We start from the raw sequence: 20983 nt of genomic DNA, 5'->3' as shown, positions 1-20983 counted from the left end.
CTTCTGTTTTAAAATGTATTTAACTTGCAGTCACGGTGAAGCATTTTTCAAACAACTTATGCAAAGGGGGCACCAGAATGCTGAAAAGTTAGCCCTAGATTTTGGTGTTCTGGTTATTGAGCTGGATCTTGTTTGCAGTAGAGGCTCTTGTGGGGTAACATATAAAATAAAAATATTTGCATGTGAAAAGATAGACTGTTCACAGTCCCCCTATTTTTCCGTACAATTGTCGAGACTGGTACGCTTCGCTGGGGCTGTCAAAATCTTGGTTTGTAAAAGCGTGCGTGATCTTGGGAGTGTCTGAACAACCGAGGGAACAGGAGTGGTGGTTAGTTGAGTGGGAGAGAGGAAGCAAAAAAATAGCCGCCTCCCCACTCCGGCTCCCCCAGTAGTTAAGACACTCTCCCTAGATCGCGCACGCTTTTACAAACCAAGATGGCCACAGCTTCATTGAAGCATACCAGTCCCGACAATCCCTCAGAAAAATAGGGGGACTGTGAACAGTCTAGTGAAAAGATTCCCGACTTAAGTCTCCTGTTTAAGCTGTTCCAGTTCAATGCCAAGAATGTAGATATGATCTATTGTCCACGCATATCTTATACTTGGGAAATAGAATCACAGGAAAGCATTGTTCAACACCGTTTATTTTGATTGGTCACTTTGCAATTTTATTCACAGATTTAAAAGTTGGCACCACCTTGTACATCATAATAAACAACACAGCAGGAATGTACTGCTTAGTAGCTTCATTTGAATGGTCACACTTTAGGATTTTATACACAGACCCATCACAAGATCTACATTTTGTGGAATCAGAGTTAGTTTGCCGGCCTGTTTATAAGGTGTTAGAGTATACCCTGGGGACCGATTTCAGCTCCATGGAGTTGATATGCACACAATTGAAGGATTAACTAAAGTAATAATGTACCAGACCTTCTGCAAGAATGGCCATCCAAAAAACTAAGGATACTGCTAAGAATGAACCACTGTGCATTTTATTATCTTTGAGAAGCTTGTGTTAGTTTTATTTTGCCTAATTCATGAATGACTTTGTACCTGGTTAAGTAATAATGCTTGAAATGTGTTGTGTCAGAAAATATCTACCCCCCCCCCCCCCCCCCCCCAATGAAGAGATTTTTAAGACTCGCCTACTCCGCTGGAAATTGGGATTAAGCTTCACATTTTCTTTTAAATTTTTGGGCTTTATTTGCTTTACTCAAGGCCTCACTCTGGGTGCAAGGTATAAGGAGATCCTGGTACAACAGCTTGTAACTGCATGAAACGTCAAAAGTATGGTAAAGTTGATTAAAGACTTGGTTTGTATTCAGCAATTACAGTTTGATTTGTGTGTGTGTGTGGCGTGAAATGTAGAGGAAAACTAGAGGATTGCCAATAGTGGGAAAAAATGAAAACAGAATGTTTTGTTAGCCAAGAACATCATGAATTCACATGCGCAAAGGCACAAACGCTGGAAACTGGAAACTGTCAGGTGGGTTTCCAAAGGGGGGGGGGGGGGGGAGGGGTGGTAGTGGGGACTCAGAGTTCAAATAAATTGGTTGATTAAACCCATGTCTTGGTATCCTAATCAGCTCAGGGATTTTTGTAAGTGTGCATCCACCCCACCAGGCTCTACTGAAAGGGTTAAAATTTTTTGAAAACAAACTGGCAAATTAATGCCCCAAATGGGAAAGACTACTATTCGATTCCAGGAGAGTTAGAAAGAATGGACACTGCTCAAGCTGATATACTGTTGATAGTTTTGAGACCTTTTTGAACGCTTCTTTTCAAATAGCCACTCGAACACAAGAACTGTCCCAACAGTTATCAAGTTTGAGATTTGTGATGCTGACTCCGTCTCCCATAGTTGCTTGGTTTATATTGCACAGTTTAGCAAGTTGTCAAAAATTATAAAAAGTTTCCCAAAACCCAACCTAACCAAGCACTTTTATCTTGTGGGTGGAAGCTAATCTCGTACCCTGAGCGTGTAGCATTGTAAAGTGTGATGTTGTTTGCAGGCCAAACTCGCCAAAATTTTCACTTAAACCCAATTTGAGACTAGTAGGTATTCAGAGCAAATGGTCAAGATTCACTGTATACATATCGGTGGATGTAAGGGGAGGGTCAAGGGATCCAAACTCGCTTTGATATAAAAGAGAAAATTCATCATAGATCTCGTTAACCAGGAAATGCTTTCAGTTATTTTAAATTTGTTTAATTTAAGCGGTGCCTACATGTTCTGAAATTCCAAGTCAAATGAATACCAAAAGTACCGAGCGTTAAATATTTTGAGCTTCGGTTGGTATCCGTCTATTAATTGTTAACTACAAATTCTAATTTTAAAACTTCACTAAATCTTTAATATTTCTTATTTCTCTTAATTTTATCAATCCCTCTAGAATAACTATCTCCTCCCAAATATACCCAAAAATCACCCAAAAATTCACAAAACATCCCACATCATAGATTCACGGGATGAGCATAGAGATTTTGGATTGCTTGAAACGTGACGAGATATTTCCATTTAAGCCAGGTCAAGTGGCGAAAAAATGTCGTTTTCCAATTATGTTATTGATTTTATTGCATGCAACCATAATTGTACAGTACGCTTAGAGTCATGTTGATTGTAAAATTTATTTTATTATTCGTTATTCAATAAAATAGATCATTGTTATTTATAATAATAATAATAATAGTAATAATAATAATTAACAATTAGATTATGAGCTCGAGATTTCTATCGCGTGATAGCTGATGAGGGCGCAGCCCGAATCAGCTATCACGCATAGAAATCGAGAGCGAATAATCTAATTGTTTTAGTATAAATCTACTAGTCGGTCAAAACTAAACAAGTAAATTATCTATTTCCTCATCGCAGACACTTCGAAAACGCGACGAAGCGGCCGCCATTTTGTTGAAAACAGCACTATCTATCACAGAATAGATAGCGAGTAGCGTAGCCAATCAGAGAACGGCATTCGTGATAGAACACTAGTAGATTTATACTACTAATAATAAGATGGTCGTGATAATGATGATGATGACGATGATAACAATAATAAAAGGATTTTTATGATCTTTCTTTCGTTGAGGCTTGAGATTTCAATGGGTACTTTTGTTGTTGTTGTTTTTTTCTTCTACATGAAAGCACATTGAGATTCCAAGCCTAAAAAACAAAATCAGATGAATGCGTTGACTATTTTCTGTAGCCGGACGTACGACCTAATACCGAGCGCTCCTTGTGTTGGTTCATTGTTTCTCTGGTTTATCAACAGACACAAGAGGAAAAGTTTTCAAACATTGTTTCGAAATAACTTACAATCTTGCACGCAAAAGAGTTATAGGATATATACAGAACTCAATTTCGTTTAAAATACTAATACATTACCCAAGGAATAAGCACCCCGGGGGATGGGACTCCCCTATAAAAGTGACGGGGATGATCGTCGAAATATGAAAAGAACCCCTAAAAGGTACCATAATTCTGGGAGAAAGAAAGGCTGCAGAGTGGTGGGGCGCTTATCCGAGGATTTACAGTATTTGGACCCCTCCTATCGAAAATCCACTGATATCAGTTTCGCCCTTGTATATGTAGCCAGCGATTGGAACGTTACTTCCGCTTCAACTTTAGCGCAGCTATAGCTAAAGTCTTCCTCAGAGCAGAAAAACAGCCTCCCACGCAGACGGGCACGTCACGCACTCCTCCTACACCAAAGAACCTCTGGGTAGGAAGCTAAGAAAAACCCAAACCACGAAAAAACCTACGGAAATGCTCGCTTCACAGATTACGAAACTTTTGAATGCCGGCAGAGGAGACACGACGTAACTGTTCTGAACAATTTTCGTTGCCGGATCTCTTGTCGTGTAGATGCAAGAGCCAGACGCCACTTTACGTATAATGCACCTATCAATGTTTTCCCCGACTCGGGGCAGGGCGGGCATACCCATAGCCATTTGACATTTTCGGTTTTTTTTTCGTATCAATAGCCCCTACTGTTAGCCCCTAAGTAACTGCGAGGATCTTTCTTCTATTTGCTCTTTCATTCGCAGTTCAAAATATATGTTTCAGTCATATATTTATATTCATTTAGCCCCAACTGTGGAGCACAACTTTGTGGTCAAATCCCCCCACCCCTGGGTTTGGGCACTACTTAAATACAGTGGTAACGAGTGTATTTGGGCAAACTAAGGCGCTCTTGTTTAATGCGCATTTTATTGCTGTCATATCTCCTGTACAAACATGAGCTATATTTTGCTATGGTTCGGTTTTATTCAAAATAAAGCATCATAAAGCAAACTGAAATTACCCTTTGCCGTAGTGTCAGCCATGCAATCACCGATTATACATACAGTATTAAAACCCTCGAATAAGCTTATTTTTTAAGGGTGTACAAATGTGACTTGTCAGTACTTCGCTTACCATATTGTCTAGGTTTAGTCATCATTTATTTCTCTGGGAGGGAACCTTGGTTTTATAAGCCCCATGGTTTTTATTAGGTTCCCTCGCCACTTCTTTTCTATCTCTTGTATTTTAATCACTAGTTTGTAATCATTTGTGACCATTGTAATCATTGTAATTTCTTAATCATTGTAACTTAATTGTGTGTGGCAAATAAACTAAATAAGTAAATAAAGCAACTTGAAAGATGTAGGGTTAACCCTGGCGCTGAAGAGGTCTATCGACTAGACTGTGGTACAAGTTGAACTATTGGCCCAAACAAAATTACTCTTTGTCGTCTATTGGACATGAAGTACCTACTACACGGGGTGGGGGAGGGGGGTTACGGCTTCAAAGTGTGCTCAGGAAGCCATTCCTCCAGGAAACTTAAAATATTATACAATTAAAAAGGTTTAAACTTAGGAGAAAAAATATGAAGCACTTTCCTTTCCGTATAACGTCACAATTGGTTTTTTTTAATTGGGCACTTCTTAACTTGGGTCCAATCGCACACGTGTCTATCAGGAATATTTTATTTCAAACCGCAACACAAAGCAAATACAAATGATAAATTTTTTGCTGAAGCTTGAGCACGTGTTCCTTTAGATCATCGAGATAAAACACAAATGATTTTCAAATCAGCTGGCAAGCATCATGCAAGCAGAGTTAATTGAGAAACTACTACAAAATACTCTCTAGGGAGGAGTTAGGGGATTCATTAACTTTTGCAATAAAAACCATTTTACTTTGTAAAAATATTAATCAGCTTTTATCCAAACCGTTTGAGAATAATAATTCATTTTAACTTGCAAAGTGAGAGATTTTTTGCATTAAAATAAGAAGTTTCAGTTAACAGAATAATTTGCTTTCCCTCCCCTCCCGTCAAATAGCGTAAGTACTCTGTACTCACCGTTGGTCCCCACTATAAACTAATTTGCACGCCCAAGAGACTTTGACGTCGTTGAAGTGTCTCAAAATATTCAAGGTTTATAAACACACAACGACTCAGCAGTTTTCCTGAAGAAATGGTTGATCCTTCCGTTCCTCCTTATTAACGAAAATCAACGGCAAACCACAAACGACTTCAAACAGGCGCGGTCTTTACAACAACATAAGTTAAGCTGTAAAGATGGCAAATATGGCTTCATTGTTTTCCTTCACCCACCCCGCCGTTAAGAGACTTCTTGGCTGGAAACAAGGAGACGAAGAGGAAAAGTGGGCGGAAATAGCCATCGGGTATTTATCAAAAAAGCTAAAGAAAAAGAAAGGCGCTCTCGAGGAATTGGAAAGAGCATTGTCAAACCCGGGTCAGCCATCAAAATGTGTGACAATCGCTCGCAGTTTAGACGGGCGCATTCAAATCCTTCATCGGAAAGGTTTGCCACATGTGATATACTGCCGAGTGTGGCGATGGCCTGATCTTCAAAGCCATCACGAATTAAAGCCTTTGGATTGTTGCGAGTATGCTTTTGGGCTGAAGCAGAAGGAAGTTTGCATTAATCCATACCACTACAGACGTGTGGAAAGCCCTGGTAAGTGAAGAATTCCCTTACCCCTGAAACTGAAACTAAACCATACCCGACAGCATAATCGCGAGCAAAACCGAATATTTAAATGACACGGTGACTTTTAACATATCTAGTTTTGGCTTTAGTCTCTATATTTGTATTTTGTATTTAGCTGGATCAGACCTTTAATTTATTCATTTTTGTCAGCCAATAAATTAAAATAAATTAAAAATAATATAAGCTTACTCATAGTTAATTAATTAAGGGCAATGGTTATGTAGCCTCTCACGCAGAAGCTTTTAAGGGTTCGTCACGCGTTCCTGCCCCACGAACATCTGCTGAAACGAACAGCCACTTCCGTTCGTCGACTGCGTACCAATCAGGAGCCGTTTCCCAACTTTGGGTAAACTCGTGTTTGATATTAAAAAATAATATTACCCTAGACAGGATGGCGGACTTAAATGGTTTTTGGTCATGTATGCCAAACGTTTGGTATTAGGGAGTTGAATGCGTATCAAAGAGAAGTCATAGTGCAATTTGCGCAGAAGAAAACTGATGTGTTCGTAAACCTTCCAACCGGTTATGGAAAGTCACTTATTTATCAAGCTCTATTGTTTGTTTACAATTCAATTCTTGAAGCTGCTGGTCATCTCCACGGGTGATGATTTCCGTTGTTTCGCAGTATGTGATTGGCTTTACTTGTCACAATGAGTCAATGCTGATTGGTCTGTTCAGACAAAGGCAATTTGCCGACGAACGGAAGTTGCTGTTCATTTCAGCAGACGTTTGTGGGGCAGGAACGCGTGATGAACCCTTAAGAACGTCTGCATGGGAGGCTAATGGTTGTGAAGCTTGACCAATGTTCTTGTTATGTGTTTTTGTTAGCGTTTTTGGCCTTGACCGTGCACAAACCGCAATTGATTTTGAAAATTATGTGTTGGGGCAACTGACCAATAGAATTGTTCCTGTTAAGATATGTGACTGTGGTGGAAACATTAAAACAAAGGATTGAGCATGGTCGCGTCTCTTCCGACATAAATTGCGCTACCATTGATTTCATGGCACGGTTTCATAACCAGTCCCTCAATTAACTATGGCTTGCTGTATTAAAATTTTGCACACAGGTACTCACAGTGAACTCGTATTACTGTACATGTGGACACCCTCCAATCCTTGTGTCTGTGTCTGCCATTAAGCATCTCTCTATAAGGGTCCTCCAGGGGGAGAGGAATACTCCTTCATATAAGCTACAGTAGGTATATTTGTTCGGCACCAAAGGGTATGGTTTTTGAGCCGTTTTAGTCAGAAATAGGTTATAGATTTTAACCATTTTGATCTGAAAGTTTGAAAACGGGTATGGATTTTAGCATCCTGGCTCCAGGGCCCGGTTTTTTTGAAAGCCGATTAACACTAATCCCCGATTAAAAGTTAACCGAGGTTTTCATATTGCTCGTTAAAAATGTCTAAGATAGCAAATTTTAAGCTAAAGGCAAAGAAAAGGCTGAGTCAAAACTGGAGGGCAAAAATCTTCTCGAAAAATCTTTATTGGTTAGTAATTAAACTCAAATCAAAGTTCAGGTTAATCCAGGATTAGCTTAATCGGACTTTGAACATCTGGGCCCAGTTGTTCAAAGAGTGGATAACTTTATACAGCAGATAAATCACTATCCAATAATTAAAATGTGTTGGAGTATATTTTATCCACTGAATAGCAATTTATCCACTGGATAATGTTATCCACTCTTTGTACGACTGGGTCAGGTCTGAAGAAGGGTAGCCACAAATTGCATATTTTGGTCTGAAACAGGATCATGGTTCGCAAAACAGAGGTCAGGTGACTCTTCCAGATTTTTTTTGTGAAAGTGGTGTTCATGAGACACTTGGACACCCTTCTGGCTTAGATATATTTACAAGCGATTCTGTTACAAATGCCTAGTGAGTTGATCTGCTCCCATACTGTGATGAAGCTTAATTAAATTCATCTGTAGTGAACACTCTGTGGCATGAACACTCCCAGGAACAGCTCTATCTGTCTATCTTAGACAGATGTCTGCCTGAAGGATAGTTCAGTAGTTACAGACTGTTTGTGTTCTCTTAGTACATTAATTAGAGGATAAACAAGAAACAAGTGGAATAATTAAATCCTGGAGAAGAGACGGCACGTTACACACTACTACTACTACTTAGGAATTTACTGCCTGTCCCCACAAAATGCTAAGCATTATAATCTCAGAAAAGGGACGCCAGTTCAATCCAATTTTTAAAACAAACAGATTCCGAAATAGTTTTATTGTTTTTAACACACTCAAGGTTACATGATGTAAACCCTTTATCATTTTTTAAAAATTATGCCCTTTTAGTAACTTATTACCTCAAGATCCATTTAATGTTAGCACTTAGTCATTATGTAGTGATTTAAGGTGTTTTTTTTATATTATGAAATAAATATTTTTTTAATCCTTTTCCTGTAAATATAATGTAATTCAACCCTTGGGTTGCAAAGTTATATTCATTAAACTATCTAACTTATGTACAGCTTTTCATTCCTCTCCGAGAATGCTCTTCTACTACTTCATGTAATACATAACACATCACTTGCTACTTCATGTAATACATATACATGACACAGACTCAATGCATAAATTTGCCTGGCTTGGATCTGTGTGCAATGCTCACTGTCTGCCTTGCATAGATGTCCACTTTATTGTTTTTTGTTTCTTTTTTTTTAGGGGGTGGGGGGGGGGGGGGTTACTCCAGAAAATTTTATATGGGGAGGCTCTACTCCGAGGTCAAAACCCTGAAGCCTTTCATGTACTATTTTTGACAGGAAAGGTAGCCCTTTTGTATATCTTCACGACAAAATGGTATCTCTTTTCTTTTATAATAATAATAAACTTAATTTATATAGCACTAATTAAAAATTGGTCTATTTCAGACATTTTAAAAGGCCCTTTCAAATGCCTGAATTACAGTTTTCCCTACCCTTTTCTATTCATCAGCTTGTTAAATCTCTATCCTTTTATATACCTCCAATCTGAAAAAGGTACCCAGTACCCCGTTTGGGCAGATCCTCCCCATATACATAGTCCATTATAGGGAGTACCCCCCCTCCATGGTCTTATGTGAGAGAGTTGACTGTACTCAGGGCTGTCAACCTAGCACGTCTTAAAATATGGAGATATGACTTCCCAGACAGCAAGAACAAAGCGCCTTACAGGGGCGTGGCATCAAGGCTACATTCAGGGTTTCAGTGAGGGGCAGGTGGGGGGAGAAAAGAAGGAGAAACAGAATGTTCTAAGTCTGTACAATTAACATTAAGAGTTTCATCTCGGAATGTCAAGTCTACGCCAAATACAAAACTTCAGCAATAATTATCCGAGAGATTACAGACATTAATCTGGAGAACGGGAGCTACACTTCAAAATCTGGAGATTACAGACATAAATCTGGAGGCCGGGAGATACGGTTAGAAATCTGGAGTCTCCCGGATTATTCGGGAGAGTTGACAGCCCTGTGTCCTACCCTTCTTACTTCTTCACAACAGAAACTTAAAGTTTATATTTTTCATTTTATTCGTCTTTAGTATTGCCACCAGTGTTAGTTCCAAGACCAAGTGGTGTATATCCAAAACCACCACCACCATTACCTTCTCCGTTCAGAAGTGCTGAAGAACCACCAATGCCTTACAATGCTTGTTTTCCATTCAAAACTTCTCAACAACCTCAACCAAATCAGAGCCCAGCTATGTTTGTTCCAGGTAAAGTGAATTTTGTTTGACTAATAAATTCATCTGCCTTTGAAACCTATATTTTGAGAGCAGAATAGTCAACCCACTGCAATGCTGCATTTCTCTGAAGCCTGCCGGCTACTTTGTCAAAAACCTAAAATACACTTAAAAATTGCATAGGGTGCAAAATTCATGAAGGTGTCTCTATTTCACAGACTTCTGCAACCTGTATAGGCTCATTAACAGCTTGAGTTCAAACTAACCAAACCTCCATGAAGTAGTCTTTAGGTAGACTGCTTGCAGTCTGTTTCTCTCTTGAAGTTTGTGTAGTGCTAATATGCAGCAAAACATTTTGGATTAATAATAATAATAATAATAATAATAATAATAATAATTTTAATAGTAATGATAATATTTATCCAGGGAGCCCACTCGCCTTGGCAGTTTTCAGTGGGGCCCTGCAAATTAAAAATAAAATAAAAAATAAAATTTACCTAAAAAATGATTTCACAAGTTCAAACGAATTGAAAAATAGCTAAACAATCAGAAAGTGCATCATTCACAAACTTTTAAGCTTTGCCTTAAAAAGGGACAATGATTTGATGTTTTTAATGTCATTGTCCAAGTTGTTCCAGTCCTTAGAGGCTTGATAAATGAAAGTTGGCTTGCCCCAATTGATATGCACGCAAGGAAGGTGTAAATCATTACTTCTACAAGTTAGATAAGAATGAAAACCACTATTGCGTCTAACATCAAATTGTAGCTTGCGCTTGATGGATTGATTAGCCCTTGACAGATCTTAAGAGAAAAAGGAGTCTGCAAGTAGTCTAGTATTTAGGCCATCCTCTGTATCCTTTTATACCTTTTCTATATTAAATAGTTACTTGGGAAACACATGCTAAGCTCTGATCAAAGCCTAAGCATTTCAGGACAAACCGATAGCAATTCTATTTCAATCACCATTTCTTGTAAAACATTGTTTGTTTTTAGAGTCGCCTAAAAGTTACATTTCTGAGGAGGGTGGTTCCCCCTGTCCCATGGACCCCAATACCATGGACGTGGATTCAATCAGTTCTCCTCCAACAATGGTCAACACTCAGCCAGGATGTAAGTGAAGAGTACTAATACTAGCTGTATTTCTGATAGTAAAATCCTTAATATCCTTCTCTCAAATACTACTTTGGGAATATTTGTGTTTGAGTATTTTGTAAATCCATATTTAAAGGGGTGCCTGGAAAAAAGAAAGCATTAAGTGACTTCTGGTAAATTGCTAGATTCTCCTGCCAAATTGCCTTGTATTCATGTATGAAACAAAAGGAGAATTTGACCTTACATCAAAAGTGTATTTAGTCGCTTAGGCCTTATTCCTTTGGCCCATTTTTTTGAATGTGCAGTGTGTAATAGTTAGTTTGTTGGACTTTCCTGGCAGACTCTCAGTCAGAAGATTGAATGTGGAGTTTCAGAATATATCCTTATTCCATACCCCCTTCCCCCACTGAAGGGAATTTCAAAGGCTCCCCTACCCCTGTGAAAATACCAATTGAACTTCAAACTTTCCTCTACATGTCTTGGCCCTGCTGAAGTAATGCCTGAAGGAAACACTGCTGATAAATAATTTATCAGCAGTTATAGTCTTACCTTACCTTACCTTACCTTACAACATCCCTGGAATTTCCAACCCTTGCTCTTAAAGCCTGGGGGTGGGGAAAGAGTTCCGGGAACTATTGTCATCTGACTGACTCCATTTTTTTCCTGATAGATTTAGCTCATGTTACTCCAGTGAATTATCAGGAGCCATCTTCATGGTGCTCCATATCATACTATGAGCTGAACAACAGAGTCGGTGAGCAGTTCCAGGCCAAAAGCACCAGCATTGTTGTTGATGGATTCACTGATCCCAACACTGCGAATTCTGAGAGGTTCTGCTTGGGTCTACTCACTAACGTCAATCGTAACTCAACCATCGAGAGTACAAGACGACATATTGGAAAAGGTGTGCATTTGTATTACGTTGGTGGAGAGGTTTATGCTGAATGTCTCAGTGACTCGGCCGTCTTTGTGCAGAGTAGGAATTGTAACCACAGTCATGGCTTTCACCCAACAACAGTGTGCAAGATTCCATCGGGCTGCACGCTGAAAATTTTCAACAACCAAGAATTTGCACAGTTGCTTTCACAGTCAGTCAATTACGACTTTACAGCTGTGTATGAGCTGGTGAAGATGTGTTCAATTCGTCTGAGTTTTGTCAAAGGCTGGGGAGCAGAGTATCATCGCCAGGATGTCACCAGCACTCCATGTTGGATTGAAATCCATCTTCGTGGTCCCCTCCAGTGGCTAGATAAAGTGCTATGCCAGATGAGTATGCCGGAAAATGGGCCAACTTCTCACTCAGTGTAGCGTGACATGCACATGACGGTATAGCGCACAAGGCTAATTGCTGGTGAAATTTTTTTGCCTTCATCTTGTATTTAGAAAATTCCATTAATAAGAACAGTATCCTAGCTGCACTGGTACATTAAGATATTTTGAAACATAAATTGCTTCAACAATGAATTTGAAAGTTGGAACATTTCAATACTGGTTTTGGTACACAGATCATGAGTGGCAAAGTAATTCTGTTATCGTATTATGTAAAAAAGGGTAATTGGCTATTAATTTATTTTATGAAGTTTATCAACCAACCCGACTAAATTTAATCTTCAATAAATTAATACAGAGTGGATAAAGTTGTGTGAGGAATTTACTTGTGATTTCCTTCAACAATGAAACTAACATAATTTATGGGAAAAATTAACTTTGGAGGGGAAAGTCTAGTTTGTGCTATACAATAACTGTGACTATTGTTGAGCTTGTTATCAAGTATTAAATAAATTAATATTCTTTTGTGTAGAAAGCAATGTAAACAAGAGGCAAAAGGGTCACTACAATGCAGCATGACCCAGTGACCTGATCTTTATAGAAAACTGCTGGTAACTTTAATTAATAATGACTATTTATTTCAAAAACATATTTCAATATGAAATAAAGGTGATGGTATATTTCAAGCCTGGTGAATGAATGAGAATGATGTATTATTCTAGAAACTGACACAGACATATTCGGAGAAAAGAAATCCGAGTGTTCCTATCAGGAGTCGAACCTAAGACCTTCCGATTACTAGTTCAGATGACTGTTCTACCACTGAGCTACAGGAGACTTGTGGGAGCTAAGGCCATTAAACTAGGTTCATGGGACAAACATCCTGCATACTGCTAGGATTGGAATGTCAAACATGTGGTACATGAAATAAATGTGATGGTATATTTCAAGCCTGGTGAATGTCACTTTCTAGAATAATACATCATTCTCATATTTCAATAGTTTCTTGTCATGTCTGACCTATCCTCCTATGCAGACTGTCTTTGGAGATGTGACGAACCAAAGAATGTCTACACAGGAGGCTATGTCTGACCATCATTTGGGGGAAAATTTCAGGAAAAAGGGTAAGCTTTTCCATTACAGTACAATGCCTCTGTTCTCCCTTCATTGTGTCATTCACAAAGTCATTAAAAATGTACCTTTTCCAAGGAATTGTTTCAGATTAATGATGGCCAGAACGCGGAAAAGTGGGCAATAAATTATTTTTTTCCTGCGACATAAGGCACTTACACTTTTTAATATTAGGTACTGGTAGTCATTGCTTTTGTACAAAGTACAACGTGTACGTTGTAGTTCAATGTTATTTTTGATTTAATTCTATTTTTCATAGTTTCAAACTCATTATCATAGGTTACCATACCCAGGAACAATAGGAAGATAAAATTTAATTCAAGGATAAATATGAATGACAACATATACAGTCAATTGAAAGACAAATACAAATAATAATAATAATAATAAATAATAATTAATAATTATAATAATATTGATAATAATAATAATAATGGTAAAGATGCAACCCTTAAAGCTCAAGTATCATTGTGTTTATTCTCCTGACTGCGTTCCATTAAGGGTATGCGACTTTTATTTTAAGAGAATTTGACGGAAAGTCTTTGGTGATCAATTCACTTATTCTCATGACCTGAATGCTTGATCAACTAGTAGTATTGTAAGGAGAAATTAGATGATGATCACTTTTGAGGCTTAAATTGTTATTGTGTGAATAGTTATTCTGTTAAGAGTAGTCTACTTACTGGTATTATAGACTGCGAGCAGTCTCTTTCTTTTCCTAACTTCTGTAGCGTGCGATAGATTGAGCGTAGCAGAGTAGTGCGCAATTGATCAAGTGAACAAGGAAGCCGCGACCTGAGAGACCTCTCCCCAATCCCTCCTCGTTCGCTTTTTTTAATTTGCATAATTTTGCTGGCGCTTTTGCTCGCATGATCTGAGGAAAAAAGGAGGACTGCTCACAGTCTACTGGTGTCAAGGACTGGTAAATTAAGTAAAGGAACCTTACTATGTACTGTTTCCCAAATAGGCCATTTTACAGTTGTGTGTTTAGTGACCTGGCCTTGGATTGGAACAAAACAAGGTCACCCCCAGCCTTGCTTCCAATCCTAGGCCAAGTCACTAAGCACAGAACTGTAAAATGGCCTGTTCTAATAGGCTGTAAAATAATTGTATTATTGTAATACTTATAAAAAGATATACATCCAGAAAAAAATTCCAAGTTGTGATTTTATTTGCATAATTTAGTGTTAATGAAACTGTTACATTTATTGCTGAATGCTTGACTGAGGGTTAGAGGACATGTGGTTATCCACTCTCCCTTCCTGCAAGGCTGGCAATAAAAATATAGGGAAGGGAAAGGTGAAACACACAGGAGAAAAAGTCAGTGAAATAATTAGTCGAGGAAACCCCTTTCTGCTTTGCGTCACCAATAATTTTATGGCCAAAAGCCACATGCATGTTTGCCGTCGGATGTTTCACGTTCCACTTTTCATGGCTTGTTTCAATTTTCCTGTGGCCCAACTGTCTTTCCCCGGGTATCTAAGGATACTGCGAATGCAGAATTCTTGTCTCTTATTATATTTCAAAAAGAAAGCTGGTATCCATAAAATCAAATCAAATAATTGACTACACCTGGATAAGCTTTATAGCAAAGTCCTTCCTCTCAAAGCCCCCAAAAGGCCTTCGCACCTCCCTATTAGTGAGTGATGCACCTCACCCCCTCAACCTCCTCCCCCCACCCTACCCCCACCAGCCCCCTTCTTGATCTTGACCGTCATCTGACGCATCGTCCTGGTCAGCGGTTAATACCAATCGCATCGCTGAAGAAAAATGGCGGCCGATTTCAAGTAAGCTTTCTGTTAAAAAAAAAACAAAACACGTGTTGTGTGTTCATTTCTTTTTTTCTTTTGGTGTTTTGACTTTGTCTTTACTGCCTCGATTCCAGAACTGCACAACCTTTGGAATATTATAGGCAATTCTTGGTAAGATGATCAATTTTTGTATTGTAAAACAATACTTGCGAGTGTCAATTTTCGTGGTATTAACTTCGTATTGTACACCTTCGAGGAAGTTATTTTCACACCTCTTTTGGTTACATCTAGAAAGAGAATGTGAGACCAGACGGCCGTGCGCTCTTGGAATTCAGAAAAACTATTCTCAATGTTGGTAAGGGAAAGGTTTTTTCAACATAAGCTTAAAAAACTTGGAGTTTTAACATTCAATCTTAAAGATGGTTAATGGTTGACCTTCTTCAGCTTACCATTGCTTATAACTGAATTTTTTCCAGGTTCTATATCAACAGCTGAAGGGTCAGCTTTGGTAAAACTTGGAAATACAACAGTTGTTTGTGGAGTCAAGGCAGTTAGTATACACCATTGTATATGATTTGAGTAGTAGTTGAGGGGTAGAGTATAACTCCCATCCAATGTTAATGACTTTGGCACATCCTTTTTCCAAGAACCATAAGAATGTTCATGGAACCTACTGCCTAGCAATGTGGTGATGGCACCCACTCTCAGGGCTGTCAACCTTCCACGTCTTCATATATGGAGTATATGACTTCCAAGCCAGCAACAACAAAGCGCCTTTCAGGGGTGTGGCATCAACGCTAAATTAACGGCTTCAGTGGGGGGTCTATGGAACAGCAGCTAAGATAACGTTCAACATTTGGCATTTTATTGTTGGTAAGACTAGTCTACCAAAAATAGCAAACTATCCGGGAGATTACAGACATTAATCTGGGGACCCTGAGATTTGGTTCAAACTCTTGAGTCTCAGTGATTATCCGGGAGAGTTGACAGCCCTGCACTCTACAGGCATTCAAGATGGCTGCCCTTCCTGCAGTTACGTCCTTGCAGGCTCCTGGCCACCTTCGCAGACTATAAGTTCTTTTCCTGCATAAAAACAGGTTTATGTAAATACAGCTTGCACGGTGTATTTGGGGTCATACTAGAATCTTGGCAGCTCCCCCTAAATCTGATTCCTAGGCCAGAGTTTAATGCCAATCATTGGGTTATAATTATGTGACCTGCATAGCTGGTGGTTTTGTAAAGGTTTGGTGGTAAAGCCACAAAAACAAGCAGCAAAGCCACGAGAAGAATGGGGACTCTTCTAGCAGCTTTGCTGTGGGCCATAAACCCCAACAAAACTGCCACCTATGCAAGCTAGGCTATATCAAGACTTTGAGAGGTTGTTAAATCCTAGGTCCTAAACCACTGACAGTTAAAAGAAAAGTCTGAAACATGTTTCATTAATTTTAATTTGTTACTGGCATTCTTAGGAATTTGCTGTGCCAAGTCAAGAGAAACCAAACCATGGATTTATAGGTAAGTTAACCCTTTAACCCCTAATATCAACTGTGTAAACCTAGAAGACCCCAAAGGGTTATTTCAGTTCATTTACAAATCAGCTCGATAAAGTCATGTTCACAGATGGTATGTGTGGTATCAAGCCCATAATACAGTTCCTGAAGCTAGCCTTTTAAAGTAAGGTGTCATTTTGTCATCAACATTTACAGAAATTACCTATTCGAGTCTCTCTTTTCTTCAGTTCCAAATGTAGACCTTCCCCCTCTTTGTTCTTCACGCTTCCGTCCTGGGCCACCCAGTGAACAGGCGCAAGTTCTCAGCCAGTTTGTGGCGGACATCATCTCAAAGTAAGTATATCAAACAGTATTCCAGCTTGTGACAACTTGACAATTATTTTGAGGACGTTTGGGCTCAGTCAGGGAGTTCCTCCATAAGAACATAGAAGTTTCTGGCTGTACATGTATCTATGGACCATCTGTACTGATGAAACCTTCCATCAGTAACCTTTAGAGGTTTCATTGAGTAGGAAAGCAATAATGGTTTTCACAGGCAGATAATAGTTTTGAATTTAACTTCTTGATATAAAGAACTAAAACTCATGTTGACAACCAGCCTTGTTCCCAACCCTTAATGTAGTTATTGACCAAGCCAAGCTTCATGTTTGGAGATTTGGCACCAAACCCACTACCTTCCAGATAAAATCAGTGAATGACATAATCTTGAACTACACACCATGGAGAACTTGGGATGAAGCTTGTTTGCAGCCAGTCACTGCCTGGTGCCCAGGAATCCCAGAGCCTTATTATAACAGACCCTGGAGTAAGAATATAAGAAGATAGTTGATTTTGTTGGGTGTGGGTTCTCTGGGGATTCATGTGCTGCTGATACACATCCCTAGAAGCTTGTGTTAAGGACGGTGCCTACTAATACAGAAGTATTTTTGTGCGGTTTATGACTGTTTTAGCAGGCACTGCCATTAAGGGGGCAATTTACCTAAATTTGAATGAAATTTAAAGAAGTTTTAAGAAGGGATAGAAGAAAGAAAATGATTTTTGGAACACCAACAGACAGTTGATACCCACGCAAGAGCACCCCAGGTTGCTAGTGGACTAACTTGGTATCCGTCTATTAATAAAACTTCACTAAATCTTCAATATTTCTTATTTCTCTTAATTTAACCAATCCTTCTAAAAAAAAACTCTCTCCTCCCAAATATATCCAAAAATCACCCAAAAATTCACAAAATACCCCACAACACAGATTCACGGGATAATGATAGGGTTTTTGGATTGCTTGAAACGTGAATGAGAAATTGCCATTAAAGCCATGTCAAGTGGCAGAAAAATGGCTTTTAGGTGAATTGCCCCCTTAAGAAAATCCGACTTTCTCAGACCATCCTGAGATGTGCAGAACGTATGTGTTGTAGGTTAAAATGAATCCCAGGTTAAAATGAATTTCAACCTAGGTTGATTTGTATTTTCCTTTGTTTCAGATGTAAATTACCCAACCTTAACAAAGGAAAATACAAAGCAACCTAGGTTGAAATCATTTTAACCTGGATTCATTTTAACCTACAACACATCCATCTAGACTCATTTGGAGTACAATTCTTTGCACCATCAGCTCTGAACCTGTAAAACTAGAGGACTTGTGCATTGTGGAAGGAAAGGTAAGATCTGCCACACCTCTTGAGTGTTGCCTTTAAAGGTAAACAGCTGTCATACAGTGTGGTACTCTATAACTTCTCATGACCTAGCTGTTTCAATATTGGTACTAAGGTTCCTAAAGTTTAGGTCTGTTCGTTAAGGGGCCAAAAGAGTCTTTTGCACCCTTGTTATGTAGTATCCACAACATTTTGGTATTTTTAAGGGTCACAAAAATCCAAAAGATCAGAATTAAAGCCAGATATTAGAAAGACTAGCAAAATCTGAGCAGAAATTTCAGGGAGAAATTACAGCACAAAGGTTTCGATTTCCACCAGTAAGAAAAAATTAGGCGGAATAGACTTTGCTTTGGCTCATCTTTATGGCATGAGCGGGGTACAATTTGTATATGAAAGGGGTATGGAAGACCCATCCAACCAGCCACTCATATTTTCACCCTTGTTTCTATCTTTCCAAGTCTTGTATTGTATTTATTGGTCTTTTCTTTTCACCTTTAGTTATCTTGGGTCCTATATGTGGACATCATTTGTTTGAGTTATGATGGGAATATCACAGATGCCTGTCTTATAGCAGCTGTGGCTGCCCTTCAAAACAGTGAGTGTTAATATGTCTTCTTGTCCATCAAATTAGCCTTTGGAATCAAGTGCTCTTGATGGTAATTTATTTATATACTGCGCATATCACATAGTCTCATGTCAGTTTACCATTCTTCTGTGGGGTGAGATCGGACATCAGCATGTAAAGGTGCCACTGGCAGCCACTATCAGGTCATATTTTGATCTCACCCACCCACCCAACTCAAGCGTGAAAGTGAAAGATGACAGATGAAATCACAAATAGAGATTAAAGACCATCACACCAGGGACTAATGTCCCCTACTCTTTTCAAACAGTGTGTGGGTTCTTTTACGTCTCACAGCTCCCAACTCTGAAAAAATGTGTAATTAAATACATGGATTTCAAACTGTTTTCCACATCTGATATAATAATTAATTTGTTGTTATTTCCCAGCCCGACTTCATGCTGTCAAGATAGATGAGGAAACTGAAACTCCAGTGCCATCAGAGGAGAGAGAGATTTCACTGAACCTCAGACAGCATCCAGTCGCTGCTACATTTGGTATATTTGATGAGTAAGTCTTCAAGATCACCAGCACATATCTATCCCAAGCATGGCCCTGCCAGTGACCTGACACTGCCAAACATCACCATTCCTTAATGATATGCAGCTGCCTAATCTCTCAACATCGCTAATTCCTGCAATCCAGATGACGCTCTTTGCTATTTTAGTCTAGGATTTGACCATGTTTTGATTCCAAGACCACAACTTAATAAGTGGCAACTTGAGGCCAATTTAGACGGTACAACTGTCATGTGAGTACTAGAGCATGTGCTGCTCACGTCATGCAAAAAATCGCTCACAACTCTCGTCACTGAACATTGCCTATAACTATGATTGTCATAGATAATTTTTTTTAAAACATGTTTTAAAATCCTACATTTTTTGTGACGTACACAACAGTTGTAAGCAAGTTACAGGTTTGATGTACACAAAACAATTTGTGCCGTAGGCCTGTCATAAGCTTGTCACATGCGACAAAGTTGTACTGTGTAAATCGCCCTATAGCCTCCCTCTGTAGGCAACTCTGACAAGGCACAGGGTACTCTCTCCAGACCCCTGCAAATCTTTCAGTCCCAGTCTGCTTCCCTTTTGAGTTGCGTGCAGGGGAGGTTACTGACAGTGCTAAATGATGGCAGACTTTCTGGCAAAGCAGATCAATCAGACAGCTATCTGGAACATGCCAATAATGATGTAAAAATTGCCTTTTGTTTGCAGCTCTGTGCTGTTTGCTGACCCAACAGATGAAGAAGAAAGCCTAGTTACTGGTGTTGTCACAGTGGTTGTGATAGATGATGACAAAATAGCCGCTGTTCACAAACCAGGTGATCTGTTCGCTCAAAATTTGAGTCCTCCTTGTTTCTTAGACTGATGCATCTGTTTCAACCTAAACTCACCATCGCACTGTTTTGCATATCAAGAAACCTTTTTTGTTAACAAGAATGATATTAACTTTGAGGGCAAATATTGAAATAGCATTACCTTTTTTGTGGTACCCTGCTTGCAGAGCGTTTCTTTCTGGCAAATCTCTGTGTTAAGAGTTTACGCGTACAAAGTCGTTCACGTCTGTAGTATTTCGCATAGTCAGCTTGTTTACTCCTCTCCCAAAACAAGTGAAATACAAGAGACGCGAACGACTTTGTACATGCTGAAAAACTTAAGAGAAAGAAATGCTCTGCTAGTGGGGGGGGGGGGGGGGGGGGGCATATTTAGTGTATTATTTCTGAAAAAGATGACACTGCCAAGCATTGTAAGATTTCAACTGAGATATTCTGATCTAAGAGTATCTGGAATTATGCCCTAATACACCACTCCCTCAGATGCTCTTGTAATACTTTACTTTCTTTCCTAAAGGAGGATCTCCTTTACCAGATGATAAGTTACAGGAGTGTTTCAAAAAAGCAGTTAAGAGAGGAAAGGAAGTCAGGGACCTGATGCAGACAGCTTGCACTGATGTTGACAGATGATGCATACTGGTACTTACATTTTGTAGGAATGTGTGTACAAAAATTAATGAAAGAATGCATCAGTTTGTTGACATCAACATGAGTAACCTCTTAACACAGAATGAGAAATTATATTAATCCCCACGAAATGCAGCATCGTTATAGGATTTTGTTGTTAAACCAATCAAAGCTCAAAAACAAGGTACTCTGCAGGACCTGTTTGTCATTAATGTTCACTCTTAAAGGCACCAAAGATGAAAAGAACCAAAAATATTTCATTAATTTTTGAGACAATATTGATAAAAAAAAATTTTGGCAGCATCAAATGGAAGGACTGCTCAGTTACTGT

At 39.0% G+C, this 20983-nt stretch overlaps 2 protein-coding genes across 2 annotated transcripts; both read left to right on the top strand.

Moving 5' to 3' along the window:
• The first annotated feature begins 5358 nt into the window (after positions 1-5358).
• LOC146471928 (SMAD family member 9-like) lies at positions 5359-12391 on the top strand. Its single transcript, XM_085120501.1, has 4 exons — positions 5359-5967; positions 9527-9700; positions 10661-10777; positions 11430-12391. The coding sequence occupies exons 1-4, from the start codon at positions 5565-5567 to the stop codon at positions 12065-12067; spliced, it is 1332 nt and encodes a 443-aa protein (XP_084976627.1). The 5' UTR covers positions 5359-5564; the 3' UTR covers positions 12068-12391.
• Positions 12392-14903: 2512 nt separating this feature from the next.
• LOC146471927 (exosome complex component RRP43-like) lies at positions 14904-20882 on the top strand. Its single transcript, XM_085120512.1, has 11 exons — positions 14904-14946; positions 15045-15081; positions 15202-15265; positions 15387-15460; positions 16380-16425; positions 16649-16754; positions 18031-18076; positions 18569-18665; positions 19082-19202; positions 19907-20013; positions 20543-20882. The coding sequence occupies exons 1-11, from the start codon at positions 14930-14932 to the stop codon at positions 20653-20655; spliced, it is 828 nt and encodes a 275-aa protein (XP_084976638.1). The 5' UTR covers positions 14904-14929; the 3' UTR covers positions 20656-20882.
• Positions 20883-20983: the final 101 nt, after the last annotated feature.

Source organism: Pavona decussata, unplaced genomic scaffold (genome assembly GCF_977016875.1).
Source record: "Pavona decussata unplaced genomic scaffold, jaPavDecu1.1 SCAFFOLD_102, whole genome shotgun sequence".
Lineage (NCBI taxonomy): Eukaryota > Metazoa > Cnidaria > Anthozoa > Scleractinia > Agariciidae > Pavona > Pavona decussata.
The sequence above is the reverse complement of the archived record's forward strand: the minus strand, read 5'-3'. Positions and strand labels throughout refer to the sequence as shown.

Excerpts from the sequence above, each read along its gene's own strand:
- LOC146471927 (XM_085120512.1), top strand. Across the intron at positions 16,426-16,648 it reads ACCAAACCATGGATTTATAG|TTCCAAATGTAGACCTTCCC; the intron begins GTAAGTTAACCC and ends TCTTTTCTTCAG. Across the intron at positions 18,666-19,081 it reads TGTGGCTGCCCTTCAAAACA|CCCGACTTCATGCTGTCAAG; the intron begins GTGAGTGTTAAT and ends GTTATTTCCCAG.
- LOC146471928 (XM_085120501.1), top strand. The coding sequence starts at position 5,565 with ATGGCAAATATGGCTTCATTGTTTTCCTTCACCCACCCCGCCGTTAAG. Across the intron at positions 9,701-10,660 it reads CCCAGCTATGTTTGTTCCAG|AGTCGCCTAAAAGTTACATT; the intron begins GTAAAGTGAATT and ends GTTTGTTTTTAG. Across the intron at positions 10,778-11,429 it reads GGTCAACACTCAGCCAGGAT|ATTTAGCTCATGTTACTCCA; the intron begins GTAAGTGAAGAG and ends TTTTCCTGATAG.